Source organism: Platichthys flesus, chromosome 20 (assembly GCF_949316205.1).
Source record: "Platichthys flesus chromosome 20, fPlaFle2.1, whole genome shotgun sequence".
In the NCBI taxonomy this organism is placed as follows: Eukaryota; Metazoa; Chordata; class Actinopteri; order Pleuronectiformes; family Pleuronectidae; genus Platichthys; species Platichthys flesus.
In genome coordinates this window covers 16,399,134-16,418,031 of record NC_084964.1, presented here as the reverse complement: position 1 = coordinate 16,418,031, position 18,898 = coordinate 16,399,134, and the positions used below count along the sequence as shown (strand labels likewise).

Here is an 18,898-nt window from a genome sequence, read left to right as displayed (position 1 = left end):
ATGGTAGCACTGAGCCGGCGCACAGAGCCAGAAGACCCGGCCCCGCTGCGGAGGAAGAGGGGGGGGAGGAGGAGGAGGAGGAAACCCTCGCTGGAGGAAAAGTCGTCGTGTTGCAATCGATTACTACTGCCTGCTCTCTCTGACGTCAAGATGGACGCCTGCCGAAACAGGTAAATAAACACAATTAGTGGTTTTGCGGGGCCGTGATTGAAGGTTTCCCCGGCACCGAGGCCTTTTATGTCGGGACTCGAACGTCGTTTGTGCGTCTCCTCTCCGCCGCTTCGCTGACGGTTTGTCCGGGGGAGCTGAGAGGCGGAAAGCCGCAGTGCAGCAGCAGCAGCTCCCGGTTCGTGGAACAAACCCTTTAATGATTTCCTCCAAACAACAAGAACTTCCAGGTACAACGCAACACACCGCTTTGTTCCGCCTGTCCTCAGCCCCGGTTCGGTGCGGTACACCGGGGGTTAGCTTGTAGCTTTAGCCGCGGAGCACCCGGTGGTTTGGGAGCAGGAGAACCCGCCGCTCCTCCCCGCTAACCTCTGCTCGTTCTCGGTTCCTCGGGGCTATTCGCAGCCCCGCTCTTTGTTTTCGAGCTCCGGGCTACAGCTGCCTCCATTGAACCCACAAGGAGCCGCCAGCACCGGGGTTGTTAACTGTGTGTGAAGGTGTTAAACAACCACACACAGTTACGTTATGTTATTTTGTGTTATTCGCAGGTTATAACGAGGGAAGCGGCTCCTCTGCAGTGTTCAACGTGCATTTGTGAGTAGCCGCATCGCATTACATGTTGCACCACACACACCCAGACGAACCAGGGATTCTAACTCCTGCGCCGTGTGTTTGCCCCCTGCTGCAGCCCCTGTCCTGCGCTACAGCATGACCACAGCAGCGGTGGCTCATCTCACACTTCTGGCAAATGAAAATGGAGGAGGTTTCAATGTCCAGCCTGGACAACAGCAAGCTGGAGGTACGGTGGAGTCAACAAGGCTGCAGCCCGCTGGCATCTGCTGAGACACAACAGGATGCTGCAGGATGCACACCCAGGGGAGAGGGACACTCAAAAACAAGATGCTTTCTTCTGCTGGAGTCATAACTGAGCTCACCATCTAAATCATGGCTTTCCTTCTTCTTGTCTGAGCCAGATCATTATTTAAGATCTTGTCTAGGATACGTCCAGAGACATCCAGATTGAGGTTAGGTTAATTGAAGACTCAAAATCCCTCGACCTGTCTAGGGTCATCCAGGGTCAGCTTGGATTGGCTCCAGCCCGATTAAACAAGATAAGCTGTATAGATAATGGATGGATGAAATTAAGACTCTGTTATCATACTTCTTAAATTTAGCTCCTGAGAATTAGCCGTCCTCTTGTCATCCTTATTTAAGATCCTAGGTTATATTTGGTAGTTTTTCAGCACTCCTGTTGAGGGCTAAGGACACAAGGATGTCACATTTTCTTAAGCCCCATGCAACAAATTGGGATGTGTATGGGCTGTACCCAAAATAATAGACAGGTTTAGGAGAAACAGATCGGAATTTAGTCATCTTCGAATAAGAGGCTGATTTATTCTCACCAAACAAAGAAAAGACAGTTGTCCTTCTCCTCTGGGCAGACAGCATAAACACAAACACAGATGATCCCTGTATGTGTCCTGGCTTTACTTTACTCGTGTCTCCTTCCTGATTCCTCCCCTGGCAGGGCCTAGCTCAAGACATCCTGTCTGACCTGGTGGAGGATGCATGCCTGGGTCTGTGCTTCGACGTCCACCGGGCCGTCAAGCAGGGTTACTTTTTCCTGGATGACACGGACCAAGAAAGCATGAGGGATTTTGGTGAGCATGAAGTCCTTCTCTCTCTCTTTACCGGAGGAGTAAATCCTCTTTATTTCTCAGCCACCTACACGGAACGTTGTTTTAGCATTATGCCTTCAATTTTCAGAAATCGTGGACCAGCCGGGACTTGACGTGTTTGGCCAGGTATACAACCAGTGGAAAAACAAAGAGTGTGTGTGTCCCAACTGCAGCCGAAGCATCGCCGCGTCCCGCTTCGCCCCGCACCTGGAGAAATGTCTGGGCATGGGACGCAACAGCAGCCGTATAGCCAACCGCAGGTAATGTGAAAGTACATCTCTCCCAACAGCCTACCCGTAAGATATTGCTGTGGATTCCAGTAAAGAATAAAAAAAAAAACGAGACAGGCTCCTGGTAGGTTTGCTTCACTAAACTGGATTCTGGCTGTTTGACGCTGCTTCTTTTGTTCTGTAAGATCAATAAAAAAAAAAAAACTCCTGCTGTGAGCATGAAAATTAAGCTGTGCCAGCTATTAAATAATGCACATAGAAGGTATTCATGTGGAGGAGGTGTAATCACTCTCGCTGCCGTATGTGAATTTGTGCTCCTTTTCCTTACACGTTACAAAATACAAAATAAAGAAATATCTTAGAGATTAATGCAAATGTAGCTCAGATAAAAAGTAGCTTGTATTCATAATAAAACTGTGAGTAAGCCAGTTGTGTGTGTGTGTCGTGTCCTGTTCTTTCCTCTTCTATAGAATAGTCACTGGTAATAACACAAACAACAAATCAGAGAGTGACCAAGAGGACAATGATGATGTCAATGATAATGACTGGTCTTATGGGGCAGAGAAGAAAGGTAATGCACAAACGCAATGGCTGTTAACTGCTGAATGTATGTCACATATATGAAATTACTTTGAATATTCTAAAAATGAATCTTCTATCCCTTTTACAGCTAAGAAAAGGAAATCTGATAAGGTACGTTGCATTTTTTTTACTATAAAAACCATTAAAATTGACACAACAAATTTTATATTAAAAACATTGAGAATATTACTCACTGCATCTAATATTTTTTTTAACCCTTTTTTTCACCTCAGAATCCAAACTCACCCAGAAGATCCAAATCATTCAAGCATAAGAGCAGTAAGTGGACACCACTAAACTTGTTCTTGTAAACAGGTTTACAGTTTGTGTAGTTCAGTGCTTGTCTCTGTTTAGTTTGAATCACACTTTACTTAAGACAATAGTTAAACCCAGGAAATCGAGGCGTGAAAAGACTAAATGCACAATTATGCCTCCATTCTCCTTTTAGAAACATGGGACATGATCTACAAGTTCACACTACATTACTACCAACAGGCTATGATATAATACTTTTGACATTGGATCTTTTCAAACTGCTGATCTCTTCCTGCTCTTTCTCTCCCACAGGCATGATGGGTCCCAGACGTCGGATGGACAACCAGGAGAGTCCGCGCATGCTAATGAAAGATGAGGCATTCCCTCAATAACACACTCAGCCACAAATACACGTTATTTTGCCATCGTGTGTGTGGTGTGTCTGCACGTACTCACACACACTCAAGCACGGAGAGACCAACAACACTTCACCTTTGGTTCTTAATCATGTGATATCAATGGACATTTATGGTGTTTGCTGCTCTGCAGAAGCAGTCCAGACCTCCTACTGTATACTTGACATATTTTATTTTTCTTCCACAAAGTCATTGTACCAACACTCATTTTATTTTTGTTGAGTTATTTTTTTTCTTTTTTCGCTGCAGTCCCAAATAATAAATATCAGCGCACACAATTTGACTGCACAGAAGTAGATTGTGTTGTTAATGCACCCAATGGCCCGAACACAGGGTATGCACAGGGAACACACAATATGTTGTTTCTTAAAACACACATATGATTAAGTGTAGTTAACGTTTCCTCATTCTTTGAAAAAAATACGTCAAAGACAATCTTTGCTAATTGTTTGTCTTTTTAGTTTCACATTCATTGTCAGGTTCGGAGCTCTCCAGTTGAATTGTAACCCAGTATGTGTGGGAGTGTGTTGTGTGTCTGTGTGTGTGTGTGTGTGTGTGTGTGAGAGAGAAATAATGGCTTGTCATTCACCTGTGGAAACTTGTTGAAAGTGTTCAGTAAATGAACCCCTAATTGTACAAGCAGGAATTAACTTCAGAAAGCAGCAGGTTTCTTTTGATTTTTTTTTTTTTTTTCCGGTGGATAGACCGGCTTGTTTTCTAGCATTGAAATGATGTGTTCGTATCATGTGTTTACATTGTAAAGGGCGACATGTATCCTTTTTGTGTGACGTGTTAGTGTAAATATTCCAATAGTTGAATTGCTGCTATCATGGCTCAGTTTGTTTCATCTGTCTAGCATAATAAATGATTTGTTACCTCTCCCATGGTCTTGTGCTGAATTGAACCCTTGCTCTGCTCTGACTGGAGTTTGATGGACGTGACACAATAACCTCAGTGGCTCTGCCCATGTACTTTGACCCACTAACCAACAGGAGGTGCTCTAGATCAAGTGATTGGGTGTGAGTCAACTCGAGTTGTGTGGGTTGCACGAGACAGTAAACACTTAACAGATGGAAAACACAACACGCGGTTAAAACAGTTAGCAGCCAGGGGGCGTCTTCCTACAGTTTTATTTCTGGGTTCTGTTTAAGGTGAGTGTGTGTGTGTGTGTGTGTGTGGACGGAGACGTTCAGCAAAAGGGCTTGAAAACAAAACCGTCATGGCCTGGTTGTTTGCAGGATGTATCGCAATAGCGTTGAACCACATGCTCTGCAAATGGGACATATTACAAAATTCATTCATCTGATATGAATCATGTGATTCTGCTCCTCTGATCAAAAGAATGAGACATGCTTTTACATCTATGAATGATCATTTTGTCAAAACACCTGCGTCTGTCTTTCACGATCTTGTATGATTTGAGTTAACCCTCCTTATACCTAAATTCAGTTATAGCTGCAAACATAAAAAAACACGACCCCATGGCAGAAAACACTATTTACAGTTGCTTGTATTAAGAACAGACTCTGGGCAAACTCAGTAGACAATTCTCCGGGTTTTAGCTGGAAGTCATGTCTGAAAATGCCCTATGAGGCCAAAGGTCAACCCTAGTCCCGGTATAGGCAGTTACCAAAAAAGACCCTGAAAAATCTGCAAATTACAACCTAAAAGTACAATATGATCTAAAGCAGGTCCTGTATTGTTATTGATTCAGGCCTTTTTTAGTTTTAAGACCTACAGGTATACGTTTACAGCATCTTCTTACTCACACAGTGGACATTGCTGCTTAAAGCTGGAGGTATAATAATAATAGCCTAAGTAATAATCATAATTCCTGCACAGGAGTAACTGGTGTGTATCTGCACGATGACGTTTCCATACATGTTCTGTTGCGGACACAGTTCCTATGGAGGGAACGTGGAGGTTACATGGTGTGTGTTCAAACCCTGGAGCAGAGTTGTGGTGTAAACATGAACCCAGCAGTAATTTTCATTTCGCCCCGAGGACACACAAACAGGTCGATCCAGTTGGTTATGGCAGTTTTGTTAATGTGGCTCCAAGTTCCGTGTCGAGTTTGTGAGCGGCCAACACAAAACAGATCACCGTCACCTCGTGGAAACACATGGGAATAGGTTGACTGAGCTCATTCTCATTAGATAACACACACGTTCAATAAAAAGTAAGTCGGGCTGACCTCTGTGTTTTAGTTTGTTCACGCTCAGAGGAGAAACAACCAAGAGAGAGCGAGTAGAACCCAAACCTCCGACACATGTGAATGCAGCACCCAGTGTTGTGTGTGGGTGTGAGTGTGTGTCTGTGGGGGGGCAGTTTGACGCTTTAACTGGGGTTTTTAGTCGCTGTGCTAGTTTGTGGTTATCATGTTTCTTCCGTCATTCACCGGGAACTAGCCGGTAATCTCCCGCCATGTTCTAGTTCAGCGACATCGGGAGGAGGTGACGAGAACCGGCCGCCTTCCAGGTGCCCACGAGCCAGGCAGCAGCAGCAGCAGCAGCAGACCCCGGAACTCGCAGCGACAGCAGCTAACGTTAGCTAGCTTTTTGTGTGACAGGCTGTCCTGCTGTCAAACCAGAAACTCTTCCCGCTGATAGAGTTTGTTTCCCCGCTTTTCTCTCCACGACGTCTCGCCCCCCGCCCTCTGGAGCTTTAAACCACTTCGCACCGCAGTTGCCGTCACTTTTCACCCACTTGTGGAGCCGGGAGATGGCATCGAGGGGAGGCTTCCCTGGTTCCCCGATGAATCCGGGTGTGAACCCCATGAGCGTCGGGCACCCAGCGGGCATGAGGATGACAGGAATGCAGCAGGCTCCGGCGGGATTCCCCCGGAGCATGAGCGGCTCTGCCCACTACCTCCAGGTCGGTCCCCGGGCTCCTTCTATCCGTGTTAAACCTGTTTATGTGACTTTTTTATGACTGTGGTAAGTTGTTAAAACACGCTTTAATGTTTTAAGAGTAAAACAACCTAATACATCTAGTTAAAATAAGTCAAACATATTAAAACAAACATCAGCCTCATCAATCATTAAATATCAAAGTGACTACTTCCGCATTTGATTCTTCCTGTAATCACTCACTGCTTCTAATATTACTATCTTTATTACTTGTTATTGTTATTATTATGATTAGTAGTAGTTGTAGTAATATAAATATAAATTAATATCGATTCTTCACTGTGTCTGAAACATTTGAATTTGATTCAAATTACTACTACAATTTCTTTTTGTGTGTGCGTGTGTGCATGTGTCTAAAAAGTGAGAATCACGTGGCCTCCTGTCAGTTAATGTCGAAAGTAAGTTTTATTAACCCCGCCATCTGTCAGCGCCTCCGCCTGCACGTGCTCCCCCCGGCTTCACCTCCTCCATCTGCGGGTCCTCGTGCTCCGGAGATCACATGCATTATTGTTGTTGTGGTGGTTTTCAGTTGGAGCCATATGGGGTCAGACATATGTTTTTGAATGAGGGGGGGGGGGGGGGGGGGGCACAGTGTGAAAGTGTGCAGCAGAGGAAATTAGCTCAAATGTTTAAAAAGGATCTTTAACATCGCATTCAAACATTGATAAAATATGTATTATAATATCATTAGGTCTGTGAAAAGCATGTACACGTTTTACATAATTGTTACCCTGATATTCTTGATATATTATGAGTTTGAATGATCCAGCAATCTAATTATTGTTGGCCTCAATTTAATTATCTATTAATTATCAATTAAATGGAGTACTAGAAGTACTAGATATAAGTAAGGGGATCTGGAAAGAGAAATTAGATTTGTTCACAGCGATGTGTATTTTTTACAGCACTTCTTCTTATTCTTGTGATTGTGAAATTATAGCATCAACCTCCATCCTTTTGTCTCTAGCGCCAAGGGATGCCCCCCGGCAGGATCGGGGGCCCCATGGGGTCAATGGGGAGCCAGCTGCCTGGTCCCTCCTATGGGAACATGCCCATGCGGCCGGGCATGGGGCCTCCGAGCATGGAAGCCTCGAGGAAGCGGTTCCTTCATCAGCATCAACAACACCAGCAAGAGGCGCTGGGAGGAGGCCACAGACGAGGGTAAACTGGGGAGAAGTGAGAGTGTTTGTGTGAGGGAAGGAGAAGTAAGGGAGAGGAACATTCACCAAGACAGCTTGACGCCAAACCAATGAATAGATATATGGATTTGTTTTCCTAGCTTATTTATATTTCTTTCATTTAAAGAAGGTGCAACATATAGGTCATTTTGTATTACATTTTCAAGTTTCTTAGTACGAGCCCTTAAAATCTACTTGTGGAATTTTCAACCAAATTTTCGTCCTTTTTCATAACTTTGAATACAGAAAACCTAATTGTCTGATTTTGAAGGACTACAACAAACAACTGGTGTAAATCCGCATCTTTATAATATTGTTATTTTGCTATTAATGGTTCCAGAGGATCATGGACAGTTATACAGGATGCTGTAAAGAGGGAAGTGCCATTATGAAACTGGGTGTTTCATATGACCATGTTTGCAACACAATGTGTAATAAACAGGATATTCTGACCTAACGGTTAATAACCTTACCAAGTACAACACCTACAGGAAGGCCTTAAAATTTAAAATCTTACTTTTTTGTTGTACTTTGTGTGCTTGGAAGATTTATTAAATAAATATGATAATTTGTAGGGTAAAATCTATTCAAATTATAGCTCATAGTAAAACAAAAATTCAACCATTGTGTGTTGTGAATGCATATTTTTATACATGTCATCACAGTAGTAACATTGTCCCAGTTATAAATAGAAGAACTGCTATATTTTCCCGCTGTAGTTCATGGACATTAAAACAAAGCTACTCTTTATAGATGTTTTCTGTACTGAACTGTACTGCTGTACTCAGATCAGATCACACGTGGAACGGAGCATCTCATGACTGACATTTGCCTTCAAAGCAGCAGACACACGAGCAGATATTTCTGACTTCAGTGACGCCACGCTCATAGATGTGGCGAGTCATGATGAGAGGCAGCGTTTACAGTTTTTCATGCACAATGATCCTCTTGTTTTAAAGGCTTATTTCATAACAACAGATCTCAGTATAGAAGGATTCACGAGCCACAAGGCTTGAAGCAACATCCTAAATTCTCATTAGAGAGGGGCGAAATTCAATTTAGTCATAATGAGGGGGAACTGTGTGATTTAATTTCAGAAACAAAAGTGCTCTTATGAAGTCGGTAGCGATGATAACTGGGAGCCCGAGGTGCTTGTTCGAGGGAGTTAATGAAGAGACAGCAGTGGCCAAGATTTTCTTATCGCACTTTGAAGTTTTCACAAATTATAATCGAATGAAGTGAATTGGGTCTTTCGGTTAGCCCTGTGTTAGTCTGGTATCTGCCAGTGAGTCAGTAATTGGTCAATGAAGGTCATATTTTAAAGAGGGCTAATGCTAAATGACGCAACAACATTGACAACAGAGTACAGAACGTCCTTCTCTAATTAAATCCAATTATCCTTGGATTTTTTGAAAAAGCTTGTTTTTACCTTGGAAATCCTCACATTTCATATTTTCTGTGTGATTCAGGGCAAAAAGACGTAAAATGGCAGATAAGGTTCTCCCGCAAAGGGTAAGAAGCTTTTCATTTCCTGATTCAAGTGCTGGATGGAACCAGTTTACCTTGAGTTGTCTGTAATTACTTGTAACCTAACATCCTATCACGTTCTATTTAGATTAGAGACCTGGTCCCTGAATCCCAGGCCTACATGGACCTCTTGGCCTTTGAGAGGAAACTGGATCAAACCATTGCCCGGAAGCGCATGGAGATTCAGGAAGCCATCAAGAAGCCAATAATGGTATCTCCTCGTGATAGTGCATTATCAATAAGGACATTTAATAACATGTTTCAGTTAATCTGGTGACACGTGGGCACAGGAGAGGAGCAGTGGGTGTGGATTCATTCCACAGCTAAACACATTCTAAAGCAGCTCCTTTGTCAGAAATAAAACAGAAGAGCAACTGATGTATCCGTTTACAGTGCAGCCAAACAAGTATTTTAATAAAGACGTCAGTCAACAATAATGTGGTCGGCCCACAATAAAAGCCTCTCTGTTTTCCAGCAGCTGAATTTTTGTAATGTGAAGCAGCAGCAGTAGGAACTTTGCATTAACAGTAACTTGATATCGCTTCATGAAAGAGAAAGAGCGAGGCAGGTTTGGGATTATAACAGTGATGCTGGATCATATGCAAGCATCATTTTCAGTGAATCTGTTATGGGTAGAAATTCAGCATATATTGTTTTCTATAACTTATAATCATTTTAAAAGACCCATTTCTGACTGCCGTGTGCAGTTACACAAAATGCCTAGTTGCTAAATGAATCTGATTCAGATTTCTTATAGATCGTTATAATTTGAGAACCACCGTTTTTTACTGGAACTCATGATGCATCTGTTTGTTCCTCTCGCAGCAAAAACGCAAACTCAGGATCTACATTTCCAACACATACACACCCAGCAAGCCCGAGGGCGAGGAGGCTGAGAAGGTGTCGTCCTGGGAGCTGCGAGTGGAGGGAAAGCTTCTGGAGGAAGTATGTGAACAACACGGCCGTTACATATGAATGTTTCTCGCCCTGTTTCACAATTGTCTCCCCGTGGTCTGACTCCCAAGTATTTTGGTCTCTGGTTCTGTGTTTCTGAAAACTTCACAGTCACTCAGCTCTGGTTGGCCCGGGTCCTTGGCTCAACCACGCAACCAGATGTGTGTGTTTGCAGCTCTGCTCGCTCCACCTCACAACTCCTGACATACACACACATGCGCTCACACACACAGACTCATGTTCTTTTTGAGACAAGGAATTGAAACCATTGGCCTCTACATACCAAGAGCTGACATGCCTCCCCTCCCTCCATCAGTTCCAGCACAACTCATTGTGTCGTCTGGGACCACATGAAGGATCCTTTTTTTTTCTTTCTCCCTGTTAATGATTCTCCTCTGGCTCTTTGGGCTAGGCATGCGTAGGAGGGTTTTTTACATGGAGAAACTGAAAAAGAGCCAACGTGAGGGAAGGAGTAAAAGGGGACGTGTTGTGCAAACAGTTTCGCTGGGCAGGGGAGAGGGTGGGGGTGCAACAGCTTTTTCTAGTTGTCTCCAGTTGACAGAGTACAATAATCACATATATGCCTGTATATGCTCTCTTTTCACGCTCTTTTTATGCACTTTGTAATTCTAGACCGGCAAGCAAAAGAGGAAGTTCTCATCTTTCTTCAAGAGCCTGGTGATTGAGCTCGAGAAGGAGCTCTATGGACCCGACAACCACTTAGTAGAGGTATTACAAAATGACACAAGTATTTGATGGCACATAGACACACAAGCTCTGGAGCTCAGATGGAATCAATCAAAATTTGGAGCACTTCCTTTTTGAGCCAGTGTGGGAGAGAGAGCAAGAATTCTTGAATGCCTGTTATTTTAATTAATTCCACAGAAACTATTAAACCAGAACCTTTTGAGAAAACATTTTGATTGTATTTATGCCTGAAAGTCGTTTTGATATTGTTAAGATAACTGTATAAATAGTGGGCTGTTATTTGATAAATGTGATCACAGTGGACAAAACAAAAAAGAAGTCAGTCGATATTTTACTTATTTTATTATTTGTTATATCTAACAGTGGCATAGAATGCCCACCACTCAGGAGACGGATGGATTCCAGGTTAAAAGACCTGGTGATGTGAATGTTAAATGCACCCTACTGCTCATGCTTGACCACCAGGTATGTGCACATGCACCCCCACAGTAACACTAACACACAAACCAGTTATAAGTTACCAGTTGCAACCCTGGCTTGTAGGAGCTGGTCAAACTATTTCCACCTAACTTTGTGTCTGGCCGAATCCCTTCTTTTTTTCTCAGCCCCCCCAGTACAAACTGGATCCACGGCTGGCTCGTCTGCTGGGTGTGCACACGCAGACCCGGGCCAGCATCATGCAAGCCCTCTGGCTCTATATCAAGAACAACAAGCTGCAAGATGGCCATGAGAAGGAGTACATCAACTGCAACCGCTATTTCAGACAAGTACTGCAATATTTTCTTATGTCTATAATAGATGGCACAGTGATGGAGAGACAGGAAACAGGGTTAGAGAGGAGGGGAGTGACGTGAGCCAGCCGGCTTTTTTAATATTTGAGGAGATAAAGGAATAGCAAAACATTACCTTTAACATGTCCGACATTATCTGTCCTCTAAACAAATGTTTTTCAGATCTTCAGTTGTCCTCGCATGAGGTTCGCTGAGATTCCCATGAAACTGGCGGGCCTGCTGCAGCATCCTGACCCCATCATCATCAATCATGTCATTAGGTAAGGGAGTGTGGATCATTATCTCTCTTCCTCTGGGTTTGTTCATGTGTTAGAATGAGGCTGTTAAACGTTGAAGTCAACCTCACTCATGTGTTACTACAGTCCTGCTCAATGTCTGTCTTTCTGTCTGTGTGTCATCTGTGAGCAGTGTGGACCCCACAGATCAGAAGAAGACAGCTTGCTATGACATAGATGTGGAGGTGGACGATCCACTCAAAGGCCAAATGAACAGTTTCTTGTCCTCAACAACCAACCAACAGGAAATTGCTTCTCTGGAGATGAAGGTAAGGGCCACCAGTCAATATCTGATACCTGCATTGTAGAATAATTCTTATAAAGGGGGGAAAGTTTGTTAAAGGTGCATTTACCAATTACTGTACTATGGCTGTGTTCTCTACAGATCCATGAGACCATTGAGTACATTAACCAGCTGAAGACAGAGAGAGACTTTATGCTGAGCTTCAGCAATAATCCACAGGACTTCATCAAGGACTGGCTCAAGTCTCAGAGCAGAGATCTGAAGGTAAACACAAACAGAATAAATAAATACTTATTTGAAAAAAGAGGTTTAATTATCAGTTGGAAGCTAAAACAATATTTAACCAATGAAGCAGTATAATTATATTAAATTAGTTTAATGTCTAGGTTCTTTGCCAGTAATGTTAAAGTGCATGAAAAGGTTATTAGGATGGCTTGTTAGATTAATATAGTATTTGTAGTCATATGTTAGATAATACCTTTCTTATTTAATATCCCCCACTTCTTCACCCTGAAAACTGTTGCTTCATTTGAATTTATTTGACTATGTTATATGTTATACATATATTCATATTATTTTATTTAATATTCCCCACTCCTTCACCCTGTAAACTGCTGCTTCATTTAAATTTGACTTTAATTTGACTATGTTATATGTTATACATATATTCATATTACTTAATTTATTATTCACTTGACTGTGTTATATGTTATATGTTACAATGTTATGTTATGTGTTATGTTACATAGTATGTTATTTTTTTGTCATTTTGTAAAGTCGCCTACTGCGTAGATATTTGCCTGCCCTGTCGTAAGAATTTCACTGCTCCGATGACGCTGTCATTGGTGCATGTGACAATAAACTTTGATTTGATTTGATTTGATTCTTTTTCCACCAGGTGATGACGGATGTGACAGGAAACCCAGAGGAGGAGAGGAAGACGGAGTTCTACGAGGCGCCCTGGGTTCCAGAGGCAGTGGGCAGATACGTTTACTCCAAAGTAAGGAATTACAGAGCCTGATGCATCCCCTGCATGATGAATCATGTTTCATGAGGGTTCAGCTGATTGTTATTGGTTGTAACTGTGCACTGGTCTGAACTGTTACCACTTCTTTGTTGTCAGGTGCAACAGAGGAGACAAGAGCTGGAGCAGGTGCTGGGGATCCGACTCACCTAAATATTCCATATTCCAGAGGAGCCACAGCCAACTTGAGTTCAAACCTCAAATGTTAACCCTTTTCTTGCATTCACATTGGAATCAGCTTCTGAAAGACACAAGCTAATGTTGCAGCTTAAGTGTTCACTATGCATTCCTCACCGACATGATATGAGAAGTGTGAATTTATACATGTTTCTATTGTGTTTGCCATAGATACTCATTTAAAAAGAGAGTTTAAGGGACTAAAGAGGTTAGTTCCATGTCCTTAATAACACGTTTTCCTTGCATTGTCTGTGAGATTGAGCCTTTAAAATACTCTTTGCCTTGATTTGCAGTATATGTTCTTTATGGTACATTATGCTTAGCACATTGTAAGCATCGCTGCTGTTGACGTGGTTTTCACCGTCACTTTGTCGCTCTTTTGAACGGGTTTCTGTTTACTTTCATATATTAAAGCCATAACCTTTAAATAGGAAGAAGACAAAACTGATGTCTGGTAATATCTCAGTAAAGAAGAATTTGCAGGCATGTTTGAATTACTTCATTATAATATATCCATGTATTCAAAAGTATATTTGTAATGTTTTTGATTTTATCCTTAAAATAATCCAGCAGTTCACAAGATGTCTCGAGCCTTAGATAAGAAGCTTTTAAAGCCAATAGTAGTTTTGCAGGTGTTGGTGCTGTTTTATATCAGTGGATGTGTCATTTGAAATGCTTTGTAAGTAACAGGGATTTCCTGGAAAGCTCGACTCTGGGGGAAAATTGAGCTTCTAATTTGTACAAAGACATGATTCTTACTCTGTTGAGCTTTAATTCAGCTGTTGTGAATGTTTACATGCTGTTTTCATTTGTTTTTTTGGGGGTAGGGGGGGTTGCATTGTTTTAATGCCAGAAAGAGGAATGGTGGATGGTCATTTGGGTTTGAGGGTTCCTCCTCTGACATCCACCTCCCAGCAAGCTTAACTGGTGATTGTAGCTTGTCAACTAAACAATGGAACACATTATTGTGTACAGTTCATTTTTTCATGTCTTCACTTTTCATTGAAATGCTATTTTCTTAAGGTTTTATATGAAAATATTTCCAGCGCTTCTCTTGAAACATTCCATGTCAGCAGATACCACTGTGCCTGTTTTGTGTCTAAGGCACTTTTGAGAAATATGTGTACAATGTGCTTTTTTGTACAACCTCTCTGTTTAATGTTTGCATGTTGTGTACCAATCAAATGTCCTTATCTTTTATAAATTTGGAGTGTTTTATACAATAAATATACTTGCAAATGATTGTTATATTGTCCTTCTTTAAGAGTCTATACTCCTATAGTTTAAGACACGTGTTTCTTTGAAATTACACCCATGTGACTGTTAAACAAAATTCAGTTTTCAGGTTCATCTAATGTAATAGTTGGTATTTTTTACCCTAACCCTAACCCTTTTAAATATACTTACATACCGTTAAATATCCATATCATATATATATATACCTATACCTATAACAGTTTATAAATGCATATACAGTATATGTATGCATTTATTTCAATATCTCCTACATAATGTACAAATAGTATATATCCTTGTGGAATCATCCTGGACCTCTCCACTTTACTCAAGAACATTTATCTACAGATAATATTCCTGTGTGTAGTGATTGTGAAAGGTGTATATTATTTAAAAATCCTCTTTATTTAATTTTTAATTTAATCTATTAATCTAATCTGTTTAAGAAAATATCTTACCCTATTTTTATACTTTCATGTGTTCTCTTGTCTACACCATTGGGACTTTCTGCTACAGCAACAAGGGAAGTTCCCCAGCATGGGATCAATACACTACACTCATCTCATCTTTTCTATAATAAAAGACGAAGGCCTCTCCTCATGCTGCACAGCCACAGAGCTGTGAGCATGTCGGTGCAGGTTCAGGAGCTCAAGCGTCTCAGAGAGCAGTAGTTTCAACCGGTACGGCTGCTTCTCACCTGCAGAGGAGCTGAGACACGTCTGCCACACCTCAGACAACCACCAGCCTCCAACTCTCTGCAGTCTCAGCTTGTGCAGTAACACTGGAGGGAATTTACTGATAACTTGCACAATGAATATTTGAGTAAACTCAGCTGTGAAACTCAACAAACTCTCAATAAAGTGAGTGAAACGTGCTTTTTAGAGCCAAAACTTCAGCTGGGACGAAAGGTGTAATGCTAAACCAGGACAACAGGGGGCGTCGTGTGAATTCAGTTCCTCTTCATAGTGACACTCAGCCGGATGCTCCTTTTGTCCAGCGGATGCAGAAAATTCAAGATGGAGGTGGACGGGATCGACCATGTAGGTGCTTTTTCTTTGCCGTTTGGCTCATTTTACTGGTTCATCGTCAGGGAAACGTCGCGACGAAGCGCCGAGGGGAGGATCTAGTTAGAATCGGACGTTAGTGACGATGCTCTGAACTTTTAACTCTCAGTTTACTCAACCACAGTGAACGAGCTGCGTTCAGCCGGTTTGCTGTCTCATTGTAGCTAACCCGGCTAGTTAGCCCGTGCTAGCTCCTCTGAATGACTGGCAGTTGTGTGTCCGCGTCAGCCGCCAATGTATGTTTAAGTTTATAATACACAACGGATACACAACAAAAAAGTACAAATTGTTATCACCTCATTAATAGCGTTACTTTGTTAATGACAGTGACAGTTAGCTTAGGCGAGCTAACGTCAACTAGCGTTAGTTAGCAAATAACCTAGCTGGGTGATATTAGTGTTGTGCGGTTGTTCAGAACTACAGGACTTTGCTGACTGTTAAAATCTTAGTTGTGTCAACACTTGAACTCTGGTATGTTTGTGTGGTTAATGACGTCTGACAGTGTTTCAATAAGGCAATTACATCTGATTAGAGAATTTTCAATACGGATGATATTGACAATTATCACGATAAATGTCACTTTAAAGGTTCTTGCTCCTAAATAGATGCTGTGGTTTTAAACGTATAGCTCCTTACTGTGTTTACACAATGTAACAGGATTATATTGATTTGTATATAACCTATATGCTAATGATGAAAATGACACCGCGGTAATTATCCCTAAATGTGTGTATTAAATCTTGATGCCTATGTTTTAAATTTGATGATTTGTCTCTCTTACAGATGGAGATGGGCGACAGTAAAGGCGGCTCAGGTCTCCGGCAATACTACTTGTCAAAGATAGAAGAGTTACAGGTGAGATGAACTAAATGTGCAAATTTTAAACCGGTAAAATGGCTCCGATTGCTCAACTTTTGGTTTCCTGCAAATGCTGAACCTTTGTTTTCTCGCCAGCTGACGGTCAATGATAAAAGCCAGAATCTCAGACGTCTGCAGGCACAGAGGAATGAGCTCAATGCCAAAGGTATCCTGCAGTCCATTACTGTAACATCAATGTGTTTGAAAATGTATTTTCCGTTTAATGAAGCTCTACTGAAATGTGTTATTAGGTAGAAGGCACTCAGGTTTTTCTCTTTTCTTCATAGTACGTCTCCTTCGGGAGGAGCTGCAGCTGCTGCAGGAGCAGGGATCCTACGTAGGTGAAGTCGTTCGGGTGATGGACAAAAAGAAAGTGCTTGTCAAGGTATTTTGTATTTTTATTTGTATTCGGAGCTCAATCTATATTGAATGACAGTTGACAGTTTACATTAAAATGTATCTTCATGATTTTCAGGTGCATCCAGAAGGAAAATTCGTTGTGGATGTGGACAAGAACATTGACATCAATGATGTAAGTATTATAGTTGTTGTAACTGTGATAATGTTTGCAAGATTAATTTCATGATTGGTATTTACGAGTTCAAGCATTTCATCGCTCCTTTCACTTCTGCTCCAGGTGACTCCCAATTGCCGCGTGGCTCTGCGTAACGACAGCTACACCCTGCACAAGATCCTGCCCAACAAGGTGGACCCTCTGGTGTCCCTCATGATGGTGGAGAAAGTGCCGGACTCCACCTACGAAATGATTGGTGGCCTGGATAAGCAGATCAAAGAAATCAAGGAAGTTATTGAGCTGCCTGTCAAGCACCCAGAGCTGTTTGAGGCTTTAGGCATTGCTCAGCCCAAGGTGGGTGACTGACCAGAGAGCTGATCACACACAAGCACATTTTTTATTTTAATGTACTGATTCTTAAAGAAAAGAGGGATATTTTTTATTTAACAAAGCTCTAGTCTTATGTTGTCTGCATCTGTCAGAGTAAATAAGATTCTGATTACTGACTTTGTGTTTGCAGGGTGTGCTGTTGTACGGCCCCCCAGGTACTGGAAAGACCCTGCTGGCCAGAGCCGTGGCCCACCACACCGACTGTACCTTCATCAGGGTGTCCGGCTCTGAGCTGGTCCAGAAGTTCATCGGAGAAGGTGCTCCCCTCTGTCTTACACTAATCAATTTCACATCCATTATTTTGATTAGAACTTATCAAAAGCATCTGGCCGTCTGTCCTAATTCCTCCCTCTCTTGCCCCAGGTGCCCGTATGGTGCGCGAGCTGTTCGTCATGGCCAGAGAGCACGCCCCCTCCATCATCTTCATGGACGAGATCGACTCCATCGGCTCGTCTCGGCTGGAGGGCGGCTCAGGTGGTGACAGCGAGGTGCAGAGGACAATGTTAGAGCTTCTCAATCAGCTGGACGGCTTTGAGGCAACTAAGAACATTAAGGTATCAAAACACTGTTTCTGGAGCATTCACATATCTGATTATTGTCACAGTACACTTATGTGTATTTCATTAAATGGTTTCTTAAATCAAATATATTTACCTAAATGTAGTTTCAGAGTGTGCAGCCTCAGTACATTATTTCGTTTGGTTACACTTTTTTAGTTGGTACACACTTATTTCTGCTTGGTTATAAAATGTATTAAATATTTATATACAGCTTATAAATGCTAAAAGGAGGTAGAAAAAAACGGATTTGTTCTCAATCGACTTTTTGTTTATACATCTTGACTATTCAAGTACTCCATTAACTTTATCGGTTTGTTTTTGTCTTAATTTGGCTAAAATGCACCCCCTCTGTTCCTGCAGGTCATTATGGCCACCAACCGTATTGACATCCTGGACTCGGCTCTGCTCAGACCAGGCAGAATCGACAGGAAGATCGAGTTCCCCCCTCCCAATGAAGAGGTAGACACTTGCACAGGACTTTTACACAGGTATACGTGCAGTGGGAGGTTTTGTGTCTGAGTAATTTTAAATGTTGCACCATTTTAGGCCCGTCTGGACATCCTGAAGATCCACTCGAGGAAGATGAACCTGACCCGTGGCATTAACCTGAGGAAGATCGCAGAACTGATGCCTGGAGCCTCTGGTGCTGAGGTTAAGGTGAGTTGCTGCAGTGAATGGTGGCAGTCTGGTGTGAAATGAGGTCGTACACAATTTTAATTTCCTTCTTGTTTGCTCGTCAGGGTGTTTGCACAGAGGCGGGTATGTACGCTCTGAGAGAGAGGAGAGTTCACGTCACCCAGGAGGACTTTGAGATGGCTGTGGCAAAGGTTAGTAGAATAAACTCTCCTTTCCTGAATAGAAATACTCTAATCCTGCACCTACTTTTTAATTATTTTATCCTTTTCTTACACAATTAACCTTTCTACCTCTACCTGCCTATTGACCCTGCTCTCCCCTCTCGTCCCCAGGTGATGCAGAAAGACAGTGAGAAGAACATGTCGATCAAGAAACTGTGGAAGTAAAGGGCCTTCTGTAGTTCTTGCACACGACGCAACAACACATGTATATTTTTCTTCTTTTTCGTTTATGGTTTGTAATTGTTGAGTCATTCTAAAGTAAATGGTTTCCCCAAATAATCCTGGATGGATCGTGAGTTTTT

At 42.1% G+C, this 18,898-nt stretch overlaps 3 protein-coding genes across 5 annotated transcripts; all 3 read left to right on the top strand.

The window, feature by feature from the left end:
* Nucleotides 1–33: 33 nt before the first annotated feature.
* Nucleotides 34–4,209, top strand: atxn7l3b (ataxin 7 like 3b). 3 transcript variants are annotated; one of them, XM_062414059.1, is made up of 9 exons: nt 34–170; nt 717–762; nt 857–967; nt 1,697–1,829; nt 1,936–2,107; nt 2,548–2,648; nt 2,748–2,770; nt 2,893–2,938; nt 3,227–4,209. In XM_062414059.1, the coding sequence occupies exons 3-9, from the start codon at nt 917–919 to the stop codon at nt 3,304–3,306; spliced, it is 606 nt and encodes a 201-aa protein (XP_062270043.1). In that variant the 5' UTR covers nt 34–170; nt 717–762; nt 857–916; the 3' UTR covers nt 3,307–4,209. The 3 variants fall into 3 exon arrangements, with proteins under 3 accessions (XP_062270043.1, XP_062270044.1, XP_062270045.1); XM_062414060.1 differs by lacking the exon at nt 34–170 and adding an exon at nt 187–398; XM_062414061.1 differs by lacking the exon at nt 34–170 and adding an exon at nt 188–346.
* Nucleotides 4,210–5,576: 1,367 nt separating this feature from the next.
* On the top strand, nt 5,577–14,359 carry smarcd2 (SWI/SNF related, matrix associated, actin dependent regulator of chromatin, subfamily d, member 2). Its single transcript, XM_062414058.1, has 13 exons — nt 5,577–6,204; nt 7,207–7,400; nt 8,887–8,929; nt 9,033–9,155; nt 9,770–9,889; nt 10,532–10,627; nt 10,970–11,071; nt 11,212–11,373; nt 11,560–11,657; nt 11,806–11,941; nt 12,058–12,180; nt 12,815–12,916; nt 13,040–14,359. The coding sequence occupies exons 1-13, from the start codon at nt 6,052–6,054 to the stop codon at nt 13,091–13,093; spliced, it is 1,506 nt and encodes a 501-aa protein (XP_062270042.1). The 5' UTR covers nt 5,577–6,051; the 3' UTR covers nt 13,094–14,359.
* An 892-nt stretch (nt 14,360–15,251) lies between these two features.
* Nucleotides 15,252–18,875, top strand: psmc5 (proteasome 26S subunit, ATPase 5). Its single transcript, XM_062414367.1, has 12 exons — nt 15,252–15,393; nt 16,201–16,272; nt 16,372–16,441; nt 16,563–16,660; nt 16,751–16,807; nt 16,913–17,143; nt 17,310–17,436; nt 17,543–17,733; nt 18,100–18,198; nt 18,286–18,396; nt 18,480–18,566; nt 18,708–18,875. The coding sequence occupies exons 1-12, from the start codon at nt 15,334–15,336 to the stop codon at nt 18,759–18,761; spliced, it is 1,257 nt and encodes a 418-aa protein (XP_062270351.1). The 5' UTR covers nt 15,252–15,333; the 3' UTR covers nt 18,762–18,875.
* Nucleotides 18,876–18,898: the final 23 nt, after the last annotated feature.

Excerpts from the sequence above, each read along its gene's own strand:
- atxn7l3b (XM_062414059.1), top strand. The coding sequence starts at position 917 with ATGAAAATGGAGGAGGTTTCAATGTCCAGCCTGGACAACAGCAAGCTG. Across the intron at positions 2,649-2,747 it reads TTATGGGGCAGAGAAGAAAG|CTAAGAAAAGGAAATCTGAT; the intron begins GTAATGCACAAA and ends TCCCTTTTACAG. Across the intron at positions 2,771-2,892 it reads AGAAAAGGAAATCTGATAAG|AATCCAAACTCACCCAGAAG; the intron begins GTACGTTGCATT and ends TTTTCACCTCAG.
- smarcd2 (XM_062414058.1), top strand. The coding sequence starts at position 6,052 with ATGGCATCGAGGGGAGGCTTCCCTGGTTCCCCGATGAATCCGGGTGTG. Across the intron at positions 8,930-9,032 it reads ATAAGGTTCTCCCGCAAAGG|ATTAGAGACCTGGTCCCTGA; the intron begins GTAAGAAGCTTT and ends CGTTCTATTTAG. Across the intron at positions 11,374-11,559 it reads GCAACCGCTATTTCAGACAA|ATCTTCAGTTGTCCTCGCAT; the intron begins GTACTGCAATAT and ends AATGTTTTTCAG.
- psmc5 (XM_062414367.1), top strand. The coding sequence starts at position 15,334 with ATGCTCCTTTTGTCCAGCGGATGCAGAAAATTCAAGATGGAGGTGGAC. Across the intron at positions 16,661-16,750 it reads AAAAGAAAGTGCTTGTCAAG|GTGCATCCAGAAGGAAAATT; the intron begins GTATTTTGTATT and ends CATGATTTTCAG. Across the intron at positions 16,808-16,912 it reads AGAACATTGACATCAATGAT|GTGACTCCCAATTGCCGCGT; the intron begins GTAAGTATTATA and ends CTTCTGCTCCAG.